We start from the raw sequence: 17,876 nt of genomic DNA, 5'->3' as shown, positions 1-17,876 counted from the left end.
GTATGGGACTAGCACAAAAACAGAAATATAGATCAAGGGACCAGGATAGAAAGCCCAGAGATAAACCCACGCACATATGGTCACCTTATCTTTGATAAAGGAGGCAGGAATGTACAGTGGAGAAAGGACAGCGTCTTCAATAAGTGGTGCTGGGGAAACTGGACAGGTACACGTAAAAGTATGAGATTAGATCACTCCCTAATACCATATACAAAAATAAGCTCAAAATGGATTAAAGACCTAAATGTAAGGCCAGAAACTATCAAACTCTTAGAGGAAAACATAGGAAGAACACTCTATGACATAAATCACAGCAAGATCCTTCTTGACCCACCTCCTAGAGAAATGGAAATAAAAATAAACAAATGGGACCTAATGAAACTCCAAAGCTTTTGCACAGCAAAGGAAACCATAAACAAGACCAAAAGACAACCATCAGAATGGGAGAAAATATTTGCAAATGAAGCAACTGACAAAGGATTAATCTCCAAAATTTACAAGCAACTCATGCAGCTCAATAACAAAAAAACAAACAACCCAATCCAGAAATGGGCAGAAGACCTAAATAGACATTTCTCCAAAGAAGATATACAGAATGCCAACAAACACATGAAAGAATGCTCAACATCATTAATCATTAGAGAAATGCAAATCAAAACTACAATGAGATATCATCGCACACCAGTCAGAATGGCCATCATCAAAAAATCTAGAAACAATAAATGCTGGAGAGGGTGTGGAGAAAAGGGAACACTCTTGCACTGCTGGTGGGAATGTGAATTGGTACAGCCACTAGGGGAAACAGTATGGAGGTTCCTTAAAAAACTACAAATAGAACTACCATATGACCCAGCAATCCCACTACTGGGCATGTAGCCTAAGAAAACCATAATTCAAAAAGAGTCATGTACCAAAATGTTTATTGCAGGTTTGTTTACAATAGCCAGGAGATGGAAGCAACCTCAGTGTCCATCATCAGATGAATGGATAAAGAAGATGTGGCACATATATACAATGGAATATTACTCAGCCATAAAAAGAAACGAAATTGAGTTATTTGTAGTGAGGTGGATGGACCTAGAGTTTGTCATACAGAGTGAAGTAAGTCAGAAAGAGAAAGACAAATACCATATGCTAACACATATATGTGGAATCTAAGGGGAAAAAAAAATGTCATGAAGAACCTCGGGGAATAAAGACACCGACCTACTAGAGAATGGACTTGAGGATATGGGGAGGGGGAAGGGTAAGCTGTGACAAAGTGAGAGAGTGGCATGGACATATATACACTACCAAATGTAAAATAGCTAGTGGGAAGCAGCCGTATAGCACAGGGAGATCAGCTCGGTGCTTTTTGACCACCTAGAGGGGTGAGATAGGGAGGGGAGGAGGGATGGAGATGCAAGAGGGAAGAGATATGGGAACATATGTATATGTATAACTGATTCACTTTCTTATAAAGCAGAAACTAACACACCACTGTAAAGCAATTATACTCCAATAAAGATGTAAAAAAAAAGAAAAAAAGTTTTACTGAGCACAACCCTGCCCACCAGAAGGATGAGTCCCACCTCCACCCACCACCCGTCCCTCCCATCAGGAAGCTTGTCGAACCCTCTTAAATAGCCTCACCCACCAGAGGGTGGACAGCAGAAGCAAGAAGAACTACAATCCTGCAGCCTGCCAAACGAAATCTACAATCACAGAAAATTAGACAAAATAAGGACTTCCCTGGTGGCGCAGTGGTTAAGAATCCACCAGCCAATGCAGGGGAATGCGTTCGAGCCCTGGTCTGGGAAGATCCCACATGCCACTAAACCCGTGTGCCACAACTATTGAGCCTACACATAGAGCCCATGAGCCACAACTACTGAGCCCGTATGCCTAAACTACTGAAACCCATACAGCTAGAGCCCATGCTCCGCAACAAGAGAAGCCACCGCAATGGGAAGCCCATGTACCATAACGAAGAGTAGCCCCCCTTCGCCCCAACTAGAAAAAGCCTGTGCACAGCAACAAAGAATGAATGCAGCCATGAATAAATAAATACATAAATAAATAAATTTAGTTTTAAGAAAAATAAAGAAAGAAAGTTAGACAAAATGAAATGGCAGAAGTATATTTCCCAGATGAAGGAACAAGATAAAACCTCAGAAAAACAACTGAAGTGGAGATAAAAAAACCTTTCAGAAAAAGAATTCAGAATAATGATACTGAAGAAGATGCAGCATCAAGGAAAAAGGATGGAGGCAAGGATGGAGAAGATGCAAGAAGTGTTTAACAAAGACGTAGAAGAACTAAAGAACAAACAACAGAGGTGAACAATACAATAACTGAAATGAAAAATACACTAGAAGGAATCAACAGCAGAATAACTGAGGAGATAACAGAAGAACAAATAAGTGACCTGGAAGACAAAATGGTGGAAATCACTGCCACGGAACAGAATAAAGAAAAAAGAATGAAAATAAATGACAGTCTAAGAGACCTCTGGGACAACATTAAACACACCAACATTCACATTATAGGGTTCCCAGAAGGAGAAGAGAGACAGAAAGGACCTGAGAAATAATTTGAAGAGATAATTGCTGAAAAATTCCCTAACATGGGAAAGGAAACATTCACCCAAGTCAGGAAGGGCAGAGAGTCCCAGGCAGGATAAACCAAGAAGAAACACACTGAGACACATAGTAATCAAACTGAAAAGAATTAAAGATAAAGAAAAAAATATTAAAAGTAACAAGGGAAAAATGAGAAGTAACATACAAGGGAACTCCCATAAGGTTATCAGCTGACTTTTCAGCTGAAACTCTACAGGCCAGAAGGGAGTGGAACGATATATTAAAAGTGATGAAAGGGAAGAACCTTCAACTAAGAATATTCTACCCAGCAAGACTCTCATTCAAAAGCTTCACAGACAAGCAAAAGCTAAGACAGTTCAGCACCATCAGACCAACTTTGCAACAAATGCTAAAGAAACTTATCTAGGCAGGAAAGAGACCAGCAATTTAAAACAACCTTGTACATATACAGACTACTATATCAAAACCTCATGGGAATAGCAAATCCAAAAACTACAATAGATACACTCACACACACACACAAAGAAAAAGAAAAAGCAACCCAAACACAACACTAAAGATGGTCATCCAACCAGAGGAAAAAAGAATAAGAGAGGAAGGGAAGAAAAAAGACCTACAAAAACAAACCCAAAACAATTAAGAAAATGGCAATAGGAACTTACATATTGATAATTACCTTAAATGTAAATGGATTAAATGCTCCAATCAAAAGACATAAAGACTGGCTGAATGAATACAAAAGCAAGACCCATACATATGCTGTCTGCAAGAGACCCACTTCAGACCTAGGGACACATACAGACTGAAAGTGAGAGGATGGAAAAAGGTATTCGATGCAAATGGAGATCAAAAGAAAGCTGCAGTAGCAATACTAATACTAGACAAAGTAGACTTTAAAATAAAGACTGTTAGGGGCTTCCCTGGTGGTGCAGTGGTTAAGAGTCTGCCTGGATGCAGGGGACACAGGTTTGTGCCCCGGTCCGGGAGGATCCCACATGCCATGGAGCGGCTGGGCCCGTGAGCCATGGCCACTGAGCCTGCGCATCTGGAGCCTGTGTTCTGCAACGGGAGAGGCCACAACAGTGGGAGGCCCACGTACCGCAAATAAATAAATAATAAATAAAGACTGTTATAAGAAACAAGGAAGGACACTACATAATGATCAAGGGATCAACCCAAGAAGAAGATATAACAATTATAAATATATATGCACCCAACATAGGAGCACCTCAAAATGTAAGGCAAATGCTAACAGCCATGAGAGAAAATGATAGAAACACAATAATACTGAGGACTTTTAACACTCCACTTTCATCAATGGACACATCATCCAGACAGAAAGTCAATAAGGAAATACAGGTCTTAAATGACACATTAGACCAGATGGACTTAACTGATATTTATAAAGCATTCTACCCAAAAGCAACAGAATACACATTCTTCTCATGTGCACATGGAATGTTCTCCAGGACTGACCACATGCTGGGCCACAGAGAGCCTTGGTAAATTTAAGAAAATTGAAATCATATCAAGCATCTTTTCCAACCACAACACTATGAGATCAGAAGTAAATTACAAGACAAAAACTGTAGGGAATTCCCTGGTGGCGCCGTGGATAAGAACCCACATGCCAATGCAAGGGACATGGGTTCCAGCCCTGGTCCAGGAAGATCCCACATGCTGCGGAGCAACTAAGCCCACATGCCACAACTACTGAGCCTGCACTCTAGAGCCCACGAGCCACAACTACTGAGCCTGGGTGCAACAACTACTAAAGCCCATGCACATAGAGCCTGTGCTCCACAACAAAAGAAGCCACTGCAATGAGAAGCCCACACACCACAATGAAGAGTAGCCCCTGCTTGCCACAACTAGAGAAAGCCCGTGTGCAGCAATGAAAACCCAACACAGCCAAAAATAAATTAATTAATTGAAAAAGAAAAAAGAAAAAAACTGTCAAAAACACAAACACATAGAGGCTAAGCAATATGCTACTAAACAACCAATGGATCACTGACGAAATCAAAAAATACCTAGAGACAAATGAAAACAAAGCACAATGATCCAAAACCTATGGGATGCAGCAAAAGCAGTGCTAAGAAGGAAGTTTATAGCAATACAAGTTTACCTCAGGAAACAAGAAAAAACTCAAATGAACAACCTGACCTTACACCTAAAGCAACTGGAGAAAGAAGAACAAGCAAAACCTAAAGCTAGTAGAAGGAAAGAAATCATAAAGACCAGAGCAGAAAAAAATGAAACAGAGACAAAGAAAACAATAGCAAAGATCAATGAAACTAAAAGCTGGTTCTTTGAGAAGATAAACAAAATTAATAAACCTTTAGCCAGACTCATCAAGAAAAAAAGAGAGGATTCAAACCAATAAAATTAGAAATGAAAAAGGAGAAGTTACAACTGACACTACAGAAATACAAAGGATCATAAGAGAGCATCTATAGGGCAATAAAATGGACAACCTGGAAGAAATGGACAAATTCTTAGAAAGGTACACTCTCCCAAGACAGAACCAGGAAGAAATAGAAATTATGATCAGACCAATCACAAGTAATGAAATTCAAACTGTGATTTTAAAATTCCCAACAAACAAAAGTTCAGGACCAGATGGCTTCACAGGCGAATTCTATTCAACATTTAGAGAAGAGCTAACAGCTATCCTTCTGAAATTGTTCCAAAAAATTGCAGAGGAAGTAAAACTCCCAAATTCATTATGTTACCAAAACCAGACAAAGATACTGCAAAAAAAAAAAAAAGAAAATTACAGGCCAATATCACTGATGAATATAGATGCAAAAATCCTCAACAGAATACTAGCAATCCAAATCCAACAACACATTAAAAGGATCATACACCATGATCAAGTGGGATTTATCCCAGGGATGGAAGGATTTTTCAATTCCTGCAAATCAGTCAATATGACACACCACATTAACAAATTGAAGAAAAAAAATTATATGATCATCTCAATAGATGGAGAAAAAGCTTTTGACAAAATTCAGCACCCATTTATGATAAAAACTCTCCAAAAAGTGGGCACAGAGGGAACATACCTCAACATAATAAAGGCCATATATGACAAACCTACAGCTAACATCATACTCAACAGTGAAAAGATAAAATCATTTCCTCAAAGATCAGGAACAAGACAAGGATGTCCACTCTTGCCACTTTCAACATAGTTTTCAAAGTTCTAGCTACAACAATCAGAGAAGAAAAAGAAATAAAAGGAATCCAAATTGGAAAAGAAGTTAAATTTTCAGTTTGCAGATGACATGAGACTATACATAGAAAATCCTAAAGACGCTACCAGAAAACTACTAGAGCTCATCAATGAATTTGATAAAGTTGCAGGTTACAAAATTAATACACAAAAATCTGTTACATTTCTATACACTAACAATGAAAGATCAGAAAGAGAAATTCAAGAAACAATCCCATTTACCATCACATCAAAAAGAATAAAACACCTAGGAACAAACCTACCTAAGAAGACAAAAGACCTGTACTCCAAAAACCATAAGACACTGATGAAAGAAATCAAAGACGACATGAACAGATGGAAAGATATACCATGTCCTTGGATTGGAAGAATCAATATTGTCAAAATGATTATACTAACCAAGGCAATCTATAGATTCAATGCAATCCCTATCAAATTACCAATGGCATTTTTCACATAACTAGAACAAAAAAAATCTTAAAATTTGTATGGAGACACAAAAGACCCAGAATAGCCAAAGCAATCTTGAGAAAGAAATGTGGAGCTGGAGGAATCAGGCTCCCTGACTTCAGACTATACTACAAAGCTATAGTCATCAAAACAGTATGGTACTAGCACAAAAATAGAAATACAGATCAATGGAATAGGATAGAAAGCCCAGGAATAAACCCATGCACCTATGGTCAATTAATCCATGACAAAGGAGGCAAGACTATATAATGGAGGAAACACAGTCTCTTCAATAAATGGTGCTAGGAAAACTGGACAGCTACATGTTAAAAAAATTAAATTAGAATATTCTTTAACACCATACACAAAAATAAACTCAAAATGGATTAAAGACCTAAATGTGAGACTGGACACTATAAAAACTCTTAGAGGAAAACAAAGGATGAACACTCTCAGACATAAATCACAGCAGTATCTTTTTTGATCTGTCTCCCAGAGTAATGGAAATAAAAATAAACAAATGAGACCTAATCAAACTCAAAAGTTTTTGCACAGCAAAGGAAACCAAAAACAAGACGAAAAGACAACCCTCAGAATGGGAGAAAATATTTGCACATGATGTGACCGACAAGGGATTAGACTCCAAAATTTACAAACAGCTCATGTGGCTTAATGTCATCAAAACAAACAGCCCAATCAAAAATGGGCAGAAGACCTAAATAGACATTTCTCCAAAGAAGACATACAGATAGGCAAGAGCCACATAAAAAGATGTTCAACATTGATAATTATTAGAGAAATGCAAATTAAAAGTACAATGAGATGTCACCTCACACCAGTCAGAAAGGCAATCATGAAAAAATCCACAAACAATAAATGCTGGAGAGGGTGTGGAGAGAAGGGAACCCTCCTACACTATTGGTGTGAATGTAAATTGGTGCAGCCACTATGGCGACAGTATGGAAATTCCCTAAGAAGCCAAAAACAGAGCTACCATATAGTCCTGCAATCCCACTCCTGGGCATATACCCAGAGTAAAACATGGTCCAAAAGGATATATGCACCCCAATATTCATTACAGCGCTGTTTACAATAGCCAAGACACAGAAACAACCTAAATGTCCATCGACAGAAGAATGGATAAAGAACATGTGGTACATGTATGCAATGGAATACTACTCAGCCATTAAAAAGAATGAAGTAATTGCCATTCACAGCAACATGGATGGACCTAGAGACTGTCATACTGAGTGAAGTAAGTCAGACAGAGAAAGAGAAATATGGTATGATATCGCTTATATGCAGAATCTAAAAAAAAAAAAAAAAAGTTACAAATGAACGTATTTACAGAACAGAAACAGACTCACAGACTTAGAGAACAAACTTACAGTTACCGGGGGGAAGGGTGTGGGTCAGGGGACAGTTAGGGAGTGTGGGACTGACATGTACACACTGCTGTATTTAAAATGGATAACCAACAAGGACCTACTGTACAGCACAGGGAACTCTCCTCAATATTCTGTAACAACCTAATTGGGAAAAGAATTTGAAACATAATAGATACATGTATACGTATAACTGTATCACTTTGTTGCATACCTGAAACTAACACAACGTTGTTAATCAACTATAATAAATATAAAGCTGAAAGTTAAAAAAAAACTGATGAAAGAAATAGGGCTTGAAAAAAACTCTATTATACAGGAGTTTTCCTTCTAACAGTTTACTAATTGCACATCAGCCAAGACTATCACATTGGAAGCAGGGATAAATTTATTAGGTAGAGCTAGACATTGTAAAAACAAGACTCTACCTGATAACAAATACAATTTTACTTGCAAATATTATTAGCATATAAAATTAAAGAGGTAACAAATTCTTATAAAAATAACATGTTAAATATTTCCAATGTATTCTATTCAAAAAAGCAAATGCTACAAGGCAAACAATGTACTACAAAAGAAAAGTACATCTAGTGTGGGGAATATATCAATAACTGTAATATCTTTGTATGGTGACAGATCATAACTAGACTTATCGTGGTGATCATTTTGAAATGTATAGAAATATTGAATTACCATGTCATGTAACAGGAACTAACATAATGCTGTAGGTCAATTATAATTCAAAAACAAAGAAACTCAGAAAAAGAGATAATATTTGTGGTTATCAGAGGCAGGGGGAGGCAGAATTGCAAGACGGCAGTCGACATGTACAAACTTCCTGTTATAAGATAAATAAGTTCTAGGGATGTAATGTATAACATGATAAATATAATTAACACTGCTGTGTGTTATATAGGAAAGTTGTTAGGAGAGTAAATCCTAAGACTTCTCATCACAAGGAAAATTTTTTTTCTATTTAATTCTGTATCTATATGAGAAGATGGATGTTCACTAAATTCATTGTGATAATAATTTCATGATGTACATAAGTAAAATCATTACACTGTACACCTTAAACTTATACAGTGCTGTCAATTATATCTCAAAAAAACTGGAAGTTTACAATGGTATACCTGAGATTTAATTCAGAACTCTCATTAATTTATGGGCTCACGTTAAACAATTGGTATTAGACACAATTATCTATAGGATGAAAATACGGTGAGTTTCAATAAAGTTTCAATAACTAATTTTCTTAAAAACACTTTACTTAAGAGGAGACCCTTCAGGGATACTAAGAAACTATAAAGTGTTTCTTTTATTGTGCATTTTTTTCCCTGCTGTAAGTCTAAAATTCCACTGTGACTTTGAAGGAATACTGAAGGGCACAAATTAGAAAGCTTTTTATTTAACTATTCCTACTCTACCCAGGAAAGCAATGAAGGTTTAACAGTGTCTTGATAGTATCTGATTGAGGCCACTTGTACAAATATAAGCCCACTTACACTTTTATATTGTAATTAAAGATAATTATTTCTGGGAAAAGGACAATTTGTAAAAAAAAAAAAAAAAAGTCTTTCATTATATGCAGATAGTACCTAGTGACCAATTGAAAGATTATGTCTACAGAGTCACAATACTTTAGAGATTGCCCTCATAAGAGTTGCAGCTGGTTTCTTGTATACATCAAAGATATCAGTCTAGTTTCCTTTTAGGTTTTCCTCCTCTATGAAAAAGACTATTTAAAATGTGAAAACAGCTGTGTTCCAAATGAAGTACAAAGAATTTTTACACAGTGTCAGTGAAGGACCCCGTTTCTTGTGAATAATTTATAAAATCATTCAGAAAACAAAATACCTCAACTAGCTTGAAGCTATTAATAATCCAAGAGACCCTTGAAGATGTTAGTTTCACATCTGACTAATGTATAAATTTGTTTTGGTGAAAGCTTTTATGAATTATTTTACGATCTTTATAAGAAGAGACAAAAAGGAGAAAAGAAGTCAATTCATTAACCCGACAGGCAAGGAGGCCTACAGTGAATTTTCAGAAGTCTGGGATGTATTTACCTTTAAATTTGGGCTAATAGTGGCTTGTATTGGCATCCTTCTAGAGTCGAGAGAGATCCTAATGAATAAAGAATGTATTTCATAGTAGGAGGATAGACAGTGGGAAGCTAAGAATAATAATCAAGTTAGCAGTAATATCACTTACTAGACATATCCATGGGAGTGACATTTAGAAAGAGTCAAACTAACATTATAACTTTATACCTGTATGCCCAGCCCCAACAAAAAAAAAGGAAAGAAAATAATAATATTCAAATTTGACTTCTGGATTTTGTAAACAAATCAGGAGATGTATACAAATGGTAAATTTAGCAATTTTCTTTGTGTCACTAAAAAACCTCTTTACTTTCATGTATAAATAAAGTTAGCTAAAAAATATTATTAAAAATGCAACAGACAAAAATTCAATTGGCAACAGTTTTCTGAGGTTCACTAACCTTTAGGTTGAGTATCAGACGTTACAAGTGAAATGCTATCATCATCTCTTCGCTTTTCTTTAGCGTGTGCAGCCTGCTTTGCATAATTATTGTCTGTCTGACTTGGTTGTGAACTCCTGCAAAACAAAATAATATTATACTCAATTCTTCTGAACACAAATGAATTTAGAAGCCAGCTGACATATATTCACGATAAAAATAACAGGTTACAAATGGCGTCCTTTATAGCAGAGGATGTGATCTGAACAGTAAAAAGAATATTAAAATATGACTTGAGAAATAAGTTCTCATTCCTGTTCTACCTTTAAGTTCTCCATGTTTCTTTGGAAGGAAAAAAACAAGATAAGCACAACACAAAATTGTGCACATGCAAAATGAACAAAGAATAATACAAGTATTAAATACATCGAAGAGGTCTAAAAAGTAAAAATTCCACGAACACAAGTACATGATAATCACACTTATGTGTAATCAAAAAATAAGTCAAAGGTAATTGTTAATATGTTTCAAGCATGGTTCACATATCAAAAGTTATGTACAAAATAAAGTTTGGGGCTTCCCTGGTGGCACAGTGGTTGGGAGTCCGCCTGCCAACGCAGGGAACATGGTTTGTGCCCCGGTCCGGGAAGATCCCACATGCCGTGGAGAGGCTGGGCCCATGAGCCATGGCCGCTGAGCCTGCGTATCCGGAGCCTGTGCTCCGCAGCGGGAGAGGCCACAAGAGTGAGAGGCCTGCGTACCACAAAAAAATAAAAATAAAAGAAATTTAAAAAAAATAAAGTTTGGAATGTAGTTACAAATTTTACCTACAGAGAAAATAATTTAAAATATAACCTACTAGTTAAATACATAAAATATAATACTGTGTGAAAAACAAGTTTTGGAAGATGAGCATAATATCGCTATTAATGAAAACATAATATAATAGTAGTAGGGGGTTTCAATACCTCACCCCACTTTCGGTAATCATTAGATCATCCAGACCACACACAAAAAAAAAAAATCAAAAAGGAAACATTGGATTGAACCATAAACTTGACCAAATAGACCTGACATGCATTTATAAAACATAAACACAGAACATTCTCCATGATAAGTCACATGATAGGCCACATGATTTGCAAGTCTTAGCAAATTTAAGAAGACTAAAATCTACAAAATATCTTTCCCAACCAAACAGTATAAAATGAGAAATCAATAACAGGAGGAAAGCTGAAAAATTCACAAGTATATGGAGGTTAAACAATATGCTACTGAAAACCAACTGGCTAAAGAAAAAAATCAAAAGGAAGATCAAGAAATATCTTGAAACAAATGAAAATGTGAGCATAAAATGTCAAAATCTATGGAATGTTCTACGAGGGAAGTTAATAGCAATAAATGCCTACATTAAAAAACAAGAAAGAACTCCAATAAACAACCTCAATTTACACCTCTTGGAACTAGAAAAAGAACAAATGAAGCCCAAACTAAGCACAAGGAAAGAAACAACAAAGATCAGAGCAGAAGTAAATAAAATAAAAATAAGAAAAACAACAGAAAAGGTAAACAAAACTAAGAGCTAGTTTTTTCAAAAAATAAAGTTGACAAACCTTTAGCTAGACAAACCAAGAAAAAAAAGACTCAAATCAAAACAGATCATCAAGAGACTACAATAAGTAATTATATGCCAACAATATGGATAACCTAAGAGCTGGTTTTCTGGGGGCAAAAAACCTTTTGGCTAGACTAAAGGAAAAAAGAGAAGACTTGTAAATAAAATCATTACAACTGATAGCACAGAAATATGAATATATGAATATCATATGAATAAAATATGAATATCATAAGTGACTATTACAAACAATTGTACATCAAGTCATATAACCTAGAAGAAATGGACAAATATCTAGAAACATACAACCTACCAAACTGAATCATGAAGAAAAAGAAAATGTGAACAGATCAATAACAAGGAGACTGAATTAGTAATCAAAAACCTCCCAACACAGAGAAGCCCAGGACCAAGTGGTTTCACTGGTAATTCTACCAAACAATTAAAGAAGAATTAATGACAATCCTTCTCAAACTCTTCCAAAAATTTTAAGAGGAGGGAACACTTCTATACTCATTTTGCAAGGCCATCACTACACTAATACCAAAGCCAGTTAAGAACACTACAGGAAAAGAAAACTATACACCAAAATACCCTTAATGCATAGAGATGCGAAAATTCTCATCAAAGTACTGGAAACCAAATTCCACAACACACGTTAAAAGGATCAAACACCATGAGCAAGTGCAACTTATTGCAGAGATGCAAGAATGGTACAACATCCAAAAATCAATCAATATGATAAACCACATTAATAAAATGAAAGATAAAAATCATCTGATCCCTCAAAAGATGCAGAAAAAGCATTTGACAAAATTCAACATCCTTTCATGATAAAACCCTCAAAAACCTGGGTATAAAAGGAACATACCACAACATAATAAAGGCCAATGCCACAAACCCACAGCTAACATCATATTAAACAGTGAAAAATTAAAAGCTTCACCTCTAAGATGAAGAACAAGACAAGGGTGCCCACTCTCACCACTCTTATTCAACGCAGTACTGGAAATCCTGGCTAGACAAATTAGACAAGAAAAATAAATAAATAAAAGGCATCTAAATCAGAAAGGAAAATGTAAAACTGTCATTATTTGCAGATGATATGATCTTATAGAAAGAAAACCCTAGAAAATCCAGCAAAAAACTGTGAGAATAAATGAATTCACTAAAGTTGCAGGATACAAAGTCAACGCACTACAATCAGTTGCACTTCTATACACTAACAATGAACTATCTGAAAAAGAAATTAAGAAAAAATACCATTTATAACTATAGCAAAAAGAATAAAATTATACTTATGAATAAATATAACCTAGAAGGAGAAAAACCTGTACACTGAAAACTATAAGATACTGATGAAAGAAACTGCAGACACAAATAAATGGGAAGATATTCTATACTCATGGATTGGAAAAATTAATTTTGTTAAAATGTTCATCCTACCCAAAGCAACCTACAGATTCAAAGCAATCCCTATCAACATTCTAATGGCCTTTTTCACAGAAATAGAACAGTCTTAAAATTTGTATGGAACTACTAAAGACCCCAAATAGCCAAAGCAATCTTGAGAAAGAAAAACAAAGCCAGAGGAATCACACTTCATGATTTCAAACTACATTACAAAACCATAGTAATCAAAACAATATAGTATTGGCATAAAAACAGACACATAAATGAATGAAACAGAATAGAGAGCCAGAAATTAATCCATGCATATATAGTCAACTCCTGTATGATAAAGGCGCTAAGAATACACAATGGGAAAAGGAGAGTCTTTTCAATAACTGATGTTGGGAAAACTTGACAGCCACATGCAAAAGAATGAAACTGTATAAATATCTTATACCATATATACAAAAATCAACACAAAATGGATTAAACACTTAAATGTATGACCTGAAACCATAAAACTCCTAGAAAAAAACATGAGAGTAAGTACCTTCACAATGATCTTGGCAATGATTTTTTGGATTAAACACCAAAACAAAGGCAACAAAAGAAAATTAAAAAGTGGGACCAAAAAGCTGCACAGCAAAGGAAACCTTCAATAAAATTAAAAGGCAACTCATGGGGCTTCCCTGGTGGCACAGTGGTTGAGAGTCCGCCTGCCGATGCAGGGGACACAGGTTTGTGCCCCAGACCGGGAAGATCCCACATGCCGCGGAGCGGCTGGGCCCGTGAGCCATGGCCGCTGAGCCTGCGCGTCCTCCGCAACGGGAGAGGCCACAACAGTGAGAGGCCCGCGTACTGAAAAAAAACAAAAAAAAAAGGCAACCCATGGAATAGGAGAAAATATTTGTAAATCATGTATCTGATAAGGGAGTTAATATCCAAAATATATAAAGAATTCATACAACTCAACCAAAAAAGCAGAACAATTTCATTAAAAAATAGGCAGAAAAACCAAACAGAGGTTTTTCCAAAGAAGACTACAAATGACCAACAGGTACATGAAAAGGAGCTCAACATCCACTAATCATCAGGGAAATGTGTATCAAAACCACAGTGAGGTATAATCTCACACATGTGAGAAAGACTATTATCAAAAGATAAGAAAGAAGTGTTGGCAAGGATGTGGAGTGCTGTGGGAATGTAAATTACTGCAGCCACTATGGAAAACAGTATGAAGGTTCCTCAAAAAATTAAAAATAGAACTAATATACGATCCAGCAATTCCACTTCTTAGTATGTATCCTTAGGAAACAAAAGCACTCTCTCAAAAAGATATACACACCCCCATGTTCACTGCAGCATTATTTGCAACAGCCAAGACATGGAAACAAGATAAGTGTCCGTCAATAGATGAATGGATAAAGAAAATGTGACACTGACACACACACAAACACACACACACACACACACACACACACACACACACACACACGATGGAATATTATTCAGTCATAAAAAAAGAAATCCTGCCATTTGTGACAACATGAATGAACCTTGGACAAAGACAAATACTGTACAATCTCACTTATATGTGGAATCTAAATTTAAAAACAGACAAACACACACCTAGATACAGACAACAGATTGGTGGCTGCCAGAGCCAGGGGCATGAAATGACTGAAGGTGGTAAAAAGGTGCAAGTTTCCAGTTGTAAGAGAAATAAGTCCTGGGGATGTAAGGTACAGCATGATGACTATGGATGACAACAGTGTACTATATATTTGAAAGTTGATAAGATAGTAGATCTTAAAAGTTCTCATCAAGAGAAAGAAAACTGGGACTTCCCTGTTGGTCCAGTGGTTAAGACTCTGCGCTCCCAGTGCAGGGGGGCTGGGTTCAAGCCCTGGTCAGGGAACTAGATCCCGCATGCCACAACTAAGAGCCAGTGCAGCCAAATAAATAAATATTTTAAAAAAGAGAAAAAAAACTGTAACTATGTGCGGTGATGGATGTTAACTAAACTTACTGTGTTACTCATTTTGCAATATATACATGTATGAGATTATCTTGTACACCTAAAACTAATACAATATTCTGTCAGTAACATATCAATAAACTAGTTTTTAAAAGCAAATTGATAAACAATTGGGAAAGCAATTTGGTACTAATCAGAATAGCCATAGAATGAATTCAATCTTTACTGACAATCTTCTCACCCATGATAACTATAATTAACAAAACAACTCATTATGGTATTATTTAAGTGGGTAAAAATTTTGAAATAAAAAACTATATAAAATTATTAACCTACAGCATTCCTTTACAGAATATATTATACAGTAATTACTCCATTTTCAAAACTACTTAACATAGAAATTTTTAAAATTTTATTGAAGTACAGTTGATTTACAATGTTGTTAATTTCTGTTGTACACCAAAGTGATTCAGTTATATGTATATATATTCTTTTTCATGTTCTTTTCCATCATGGCTTATCACAGGATATTGAATATAGTTCCCTGTGCTATTCAGTAGGATCTTGTTGTTATCCATCCTATATACAATAATTTGCATCTGCTAATCCCAAACTCCCAATTCTTCCCTCCCCCACCCTCACTTAGAAATGTTTACATTTATAAAAGTATTAAAAAGTCAGACACCAAGAATAAATCAAAGATCCCTGTACAATACAATATGAAGTACATATCAAGTGACCTCAGGAAGATTGCAGAGTAGGAAACACCTACCATGTTCTCACCTAGACAACAACTGCACTGGCAGAATCTGTATGATGTAACTACTTTGGAATTCTGGAGTCTACGGAAGGCTTACAACTTCCAGTCAAAAGGTTCAACAGTAAATTGCAGTTAATTTTGGTCAATTTAGGCAATTTGGATGGTAGCAGTTACCTATGCCCAGCTTGGAGGCAAGCAGCAATGCCCAAGTTCCTAGAACAGTTTGCAAAGGCTTACAATTACCAACATGAGCAATAAGGACCTCATCCTCCAAATATTGGGAAACTGTATTCTGATCACTGATTGCTATCTCTGATCGTGGATAAGCAGACATAGAGACAGGCAGCCATTGCCACAACAACCACTACCATTGTTGCAACAATCTCCCCATCCAGCTAAAACAACTTCCAAGAGATTTAAAGAACTAGCACCTATTTTATTTCCTCACTCCATTTTTCCCATTTTCTCCTTATGGGAACCAAACATTTAAGGACTAGGACATTAAAACGTAATCACATGTACAAGGAAATTTAGAATGCCATAGACATAACCGGGGAAAGACACAGGTTCAGAAAAAACCTGAAAAGACCTTTTGTTTACATATCAGGCTGATCCCTGGAAGAGGGACATGTTACAACAATTTAAAAAACTAACAAAGGGAAAAAATCCAGCAAACGCTAGGGAAGGGAGAGAATCTGATTTTCAGACTTGGCATCTTGTAAGATCCAAATGTCAAATTTTCAACAACAACAAAAATTCATAAGACATACAAAGAAACAGGAAAGTATGGCCAATTCAACAGAAAAAAAAATTAATCAACAGAACCTGTCCCTGAAAAGATCCAGTTGGCAGATTCAGTAGACAAAGACATTAAAACGACTATCTTAAAGATCCTCAGCGACTTCCCTGGTGGTACAGTAGTTAAGACTCCGTGCTTCCAAAGCAGGGGATGCAGGTTTGATCCCTGGTCGGTAGGGGAACAAAAATCCCACATGCTACGTGATGCGGAGAAATTTTAAAAAAAGAAAAAAAAATATCTTGGACAAAAGTCAAGAAAATGACCTATGATAAAATGAAAATATCAATAAAAGACAAAATACACAAATGAACCAAAAGGAAATTCTCGAGCTAAAAAAGTATAATAACTGAAATGAAAATTTATTAGAGAGATTCAAAAGCAGATTTGAGCAGGGAGAAGAAACAAGAAGAAACGGTCACTGAACCTGAAAATATGATCATGGAAATGACCAAATCTGAGGAACAGAAAGAAGAAAAAAAATTTTTTTAATAAATTTATTTATTTTTGGCTGTGTTGGATCTTCATTGCTGCGCACAGGCTTTCTCTAGTTGCGGCAAGCAGGGGCTACTCTTCGTTGCGGCGCCCAGGCTTCTTTTTGCAGTGGCTTCTCTTTGTTACAGAGCATGGGCTCCAGAGCGCAGGCTCAATAGTTGTAGCCCATGGGCTTAGTTACTCCACGGAATGTGGGATGTTCCCGGACAAGGGCTCGAACCCATGCCCCCTGCATTGGCAGGCAGATTCTTAACCGCTGCGCCACCAGGGAAGGCCCAGAAAGAAGAAATATTTAAGAAAAGTAAACAGAGCCTAAGGGACCTATAGGACACCAAAAAATGGACTAATATACACATTGTTGGAGTCTCAGAGGAGAAGAGAAAGGGGCAAAGATATTATTGGAATAAATATCACCAAAGAATCCAAATTTGATGGAAAAAATGAATATAAATACCCAAAAAGCTCAAGGAACTACATGTAGAGTAAACTGAATGAGATCTACACCAAGAAATGTTATAATCAAATTGTCCAAAGATAAAGGCAAAGAGAGAATCTTGAAAGCACCAAGCAAAATGTGACTCATCACACACAAAAGATCCTCTATAAGATTATGAGCAGATTTCTTATTAATAACCATGCTGGCCAGAAGGCACTGAATTGGTATATTCAAAGGACTAAAGGAAAAAACTGTCAACAGGAA

General features: G+C 36.2%; 1 protein-coding gene across 4 annotated transcripts in view; it reads right to left on the bottom strand.

Moving 5' to 3' along the window:
- The window catches only part of SENP7 (SUMO specific peptidase 7), a 159,648-nt gene that overhangs the window by 44,929 nt on the left and 96,843 nt on the right, over positions 1–17,876 (bottom strand). For all 4 annotated transcript variants that reach the window (XM_065876082.1, XM_065876084.1, XM_065876085.1 and 1 more), the window contains one exon: positions 10,162–10,277. In XM_065876082.1, the coding sequence (XP_065732154.1) occupies positions 10,162–10,277 (116 nt within the window). The remainder of the gene's footprint in view (positions 1–10,161; positions 10,278–17,876) is intronic.

This window comes from Phocoena phocoena, chromosome 4 (assembly GCF_963924675.1).
Source record: "Phocoena phocoena chromosome 4, mPhoPho1.1, whole genome shotgun sequence".
Lineage (NCBI taxonomy): Eukaryota > Metazoa > Chordata > Mammalia > Artiodactyla > Phocoenidae > Phocoena > Phocoena phocoena.
Note: the sequence above shows the minus strand (reverse complement) of the source record. Positions and strands in the feature narration are given on the sequence as shown.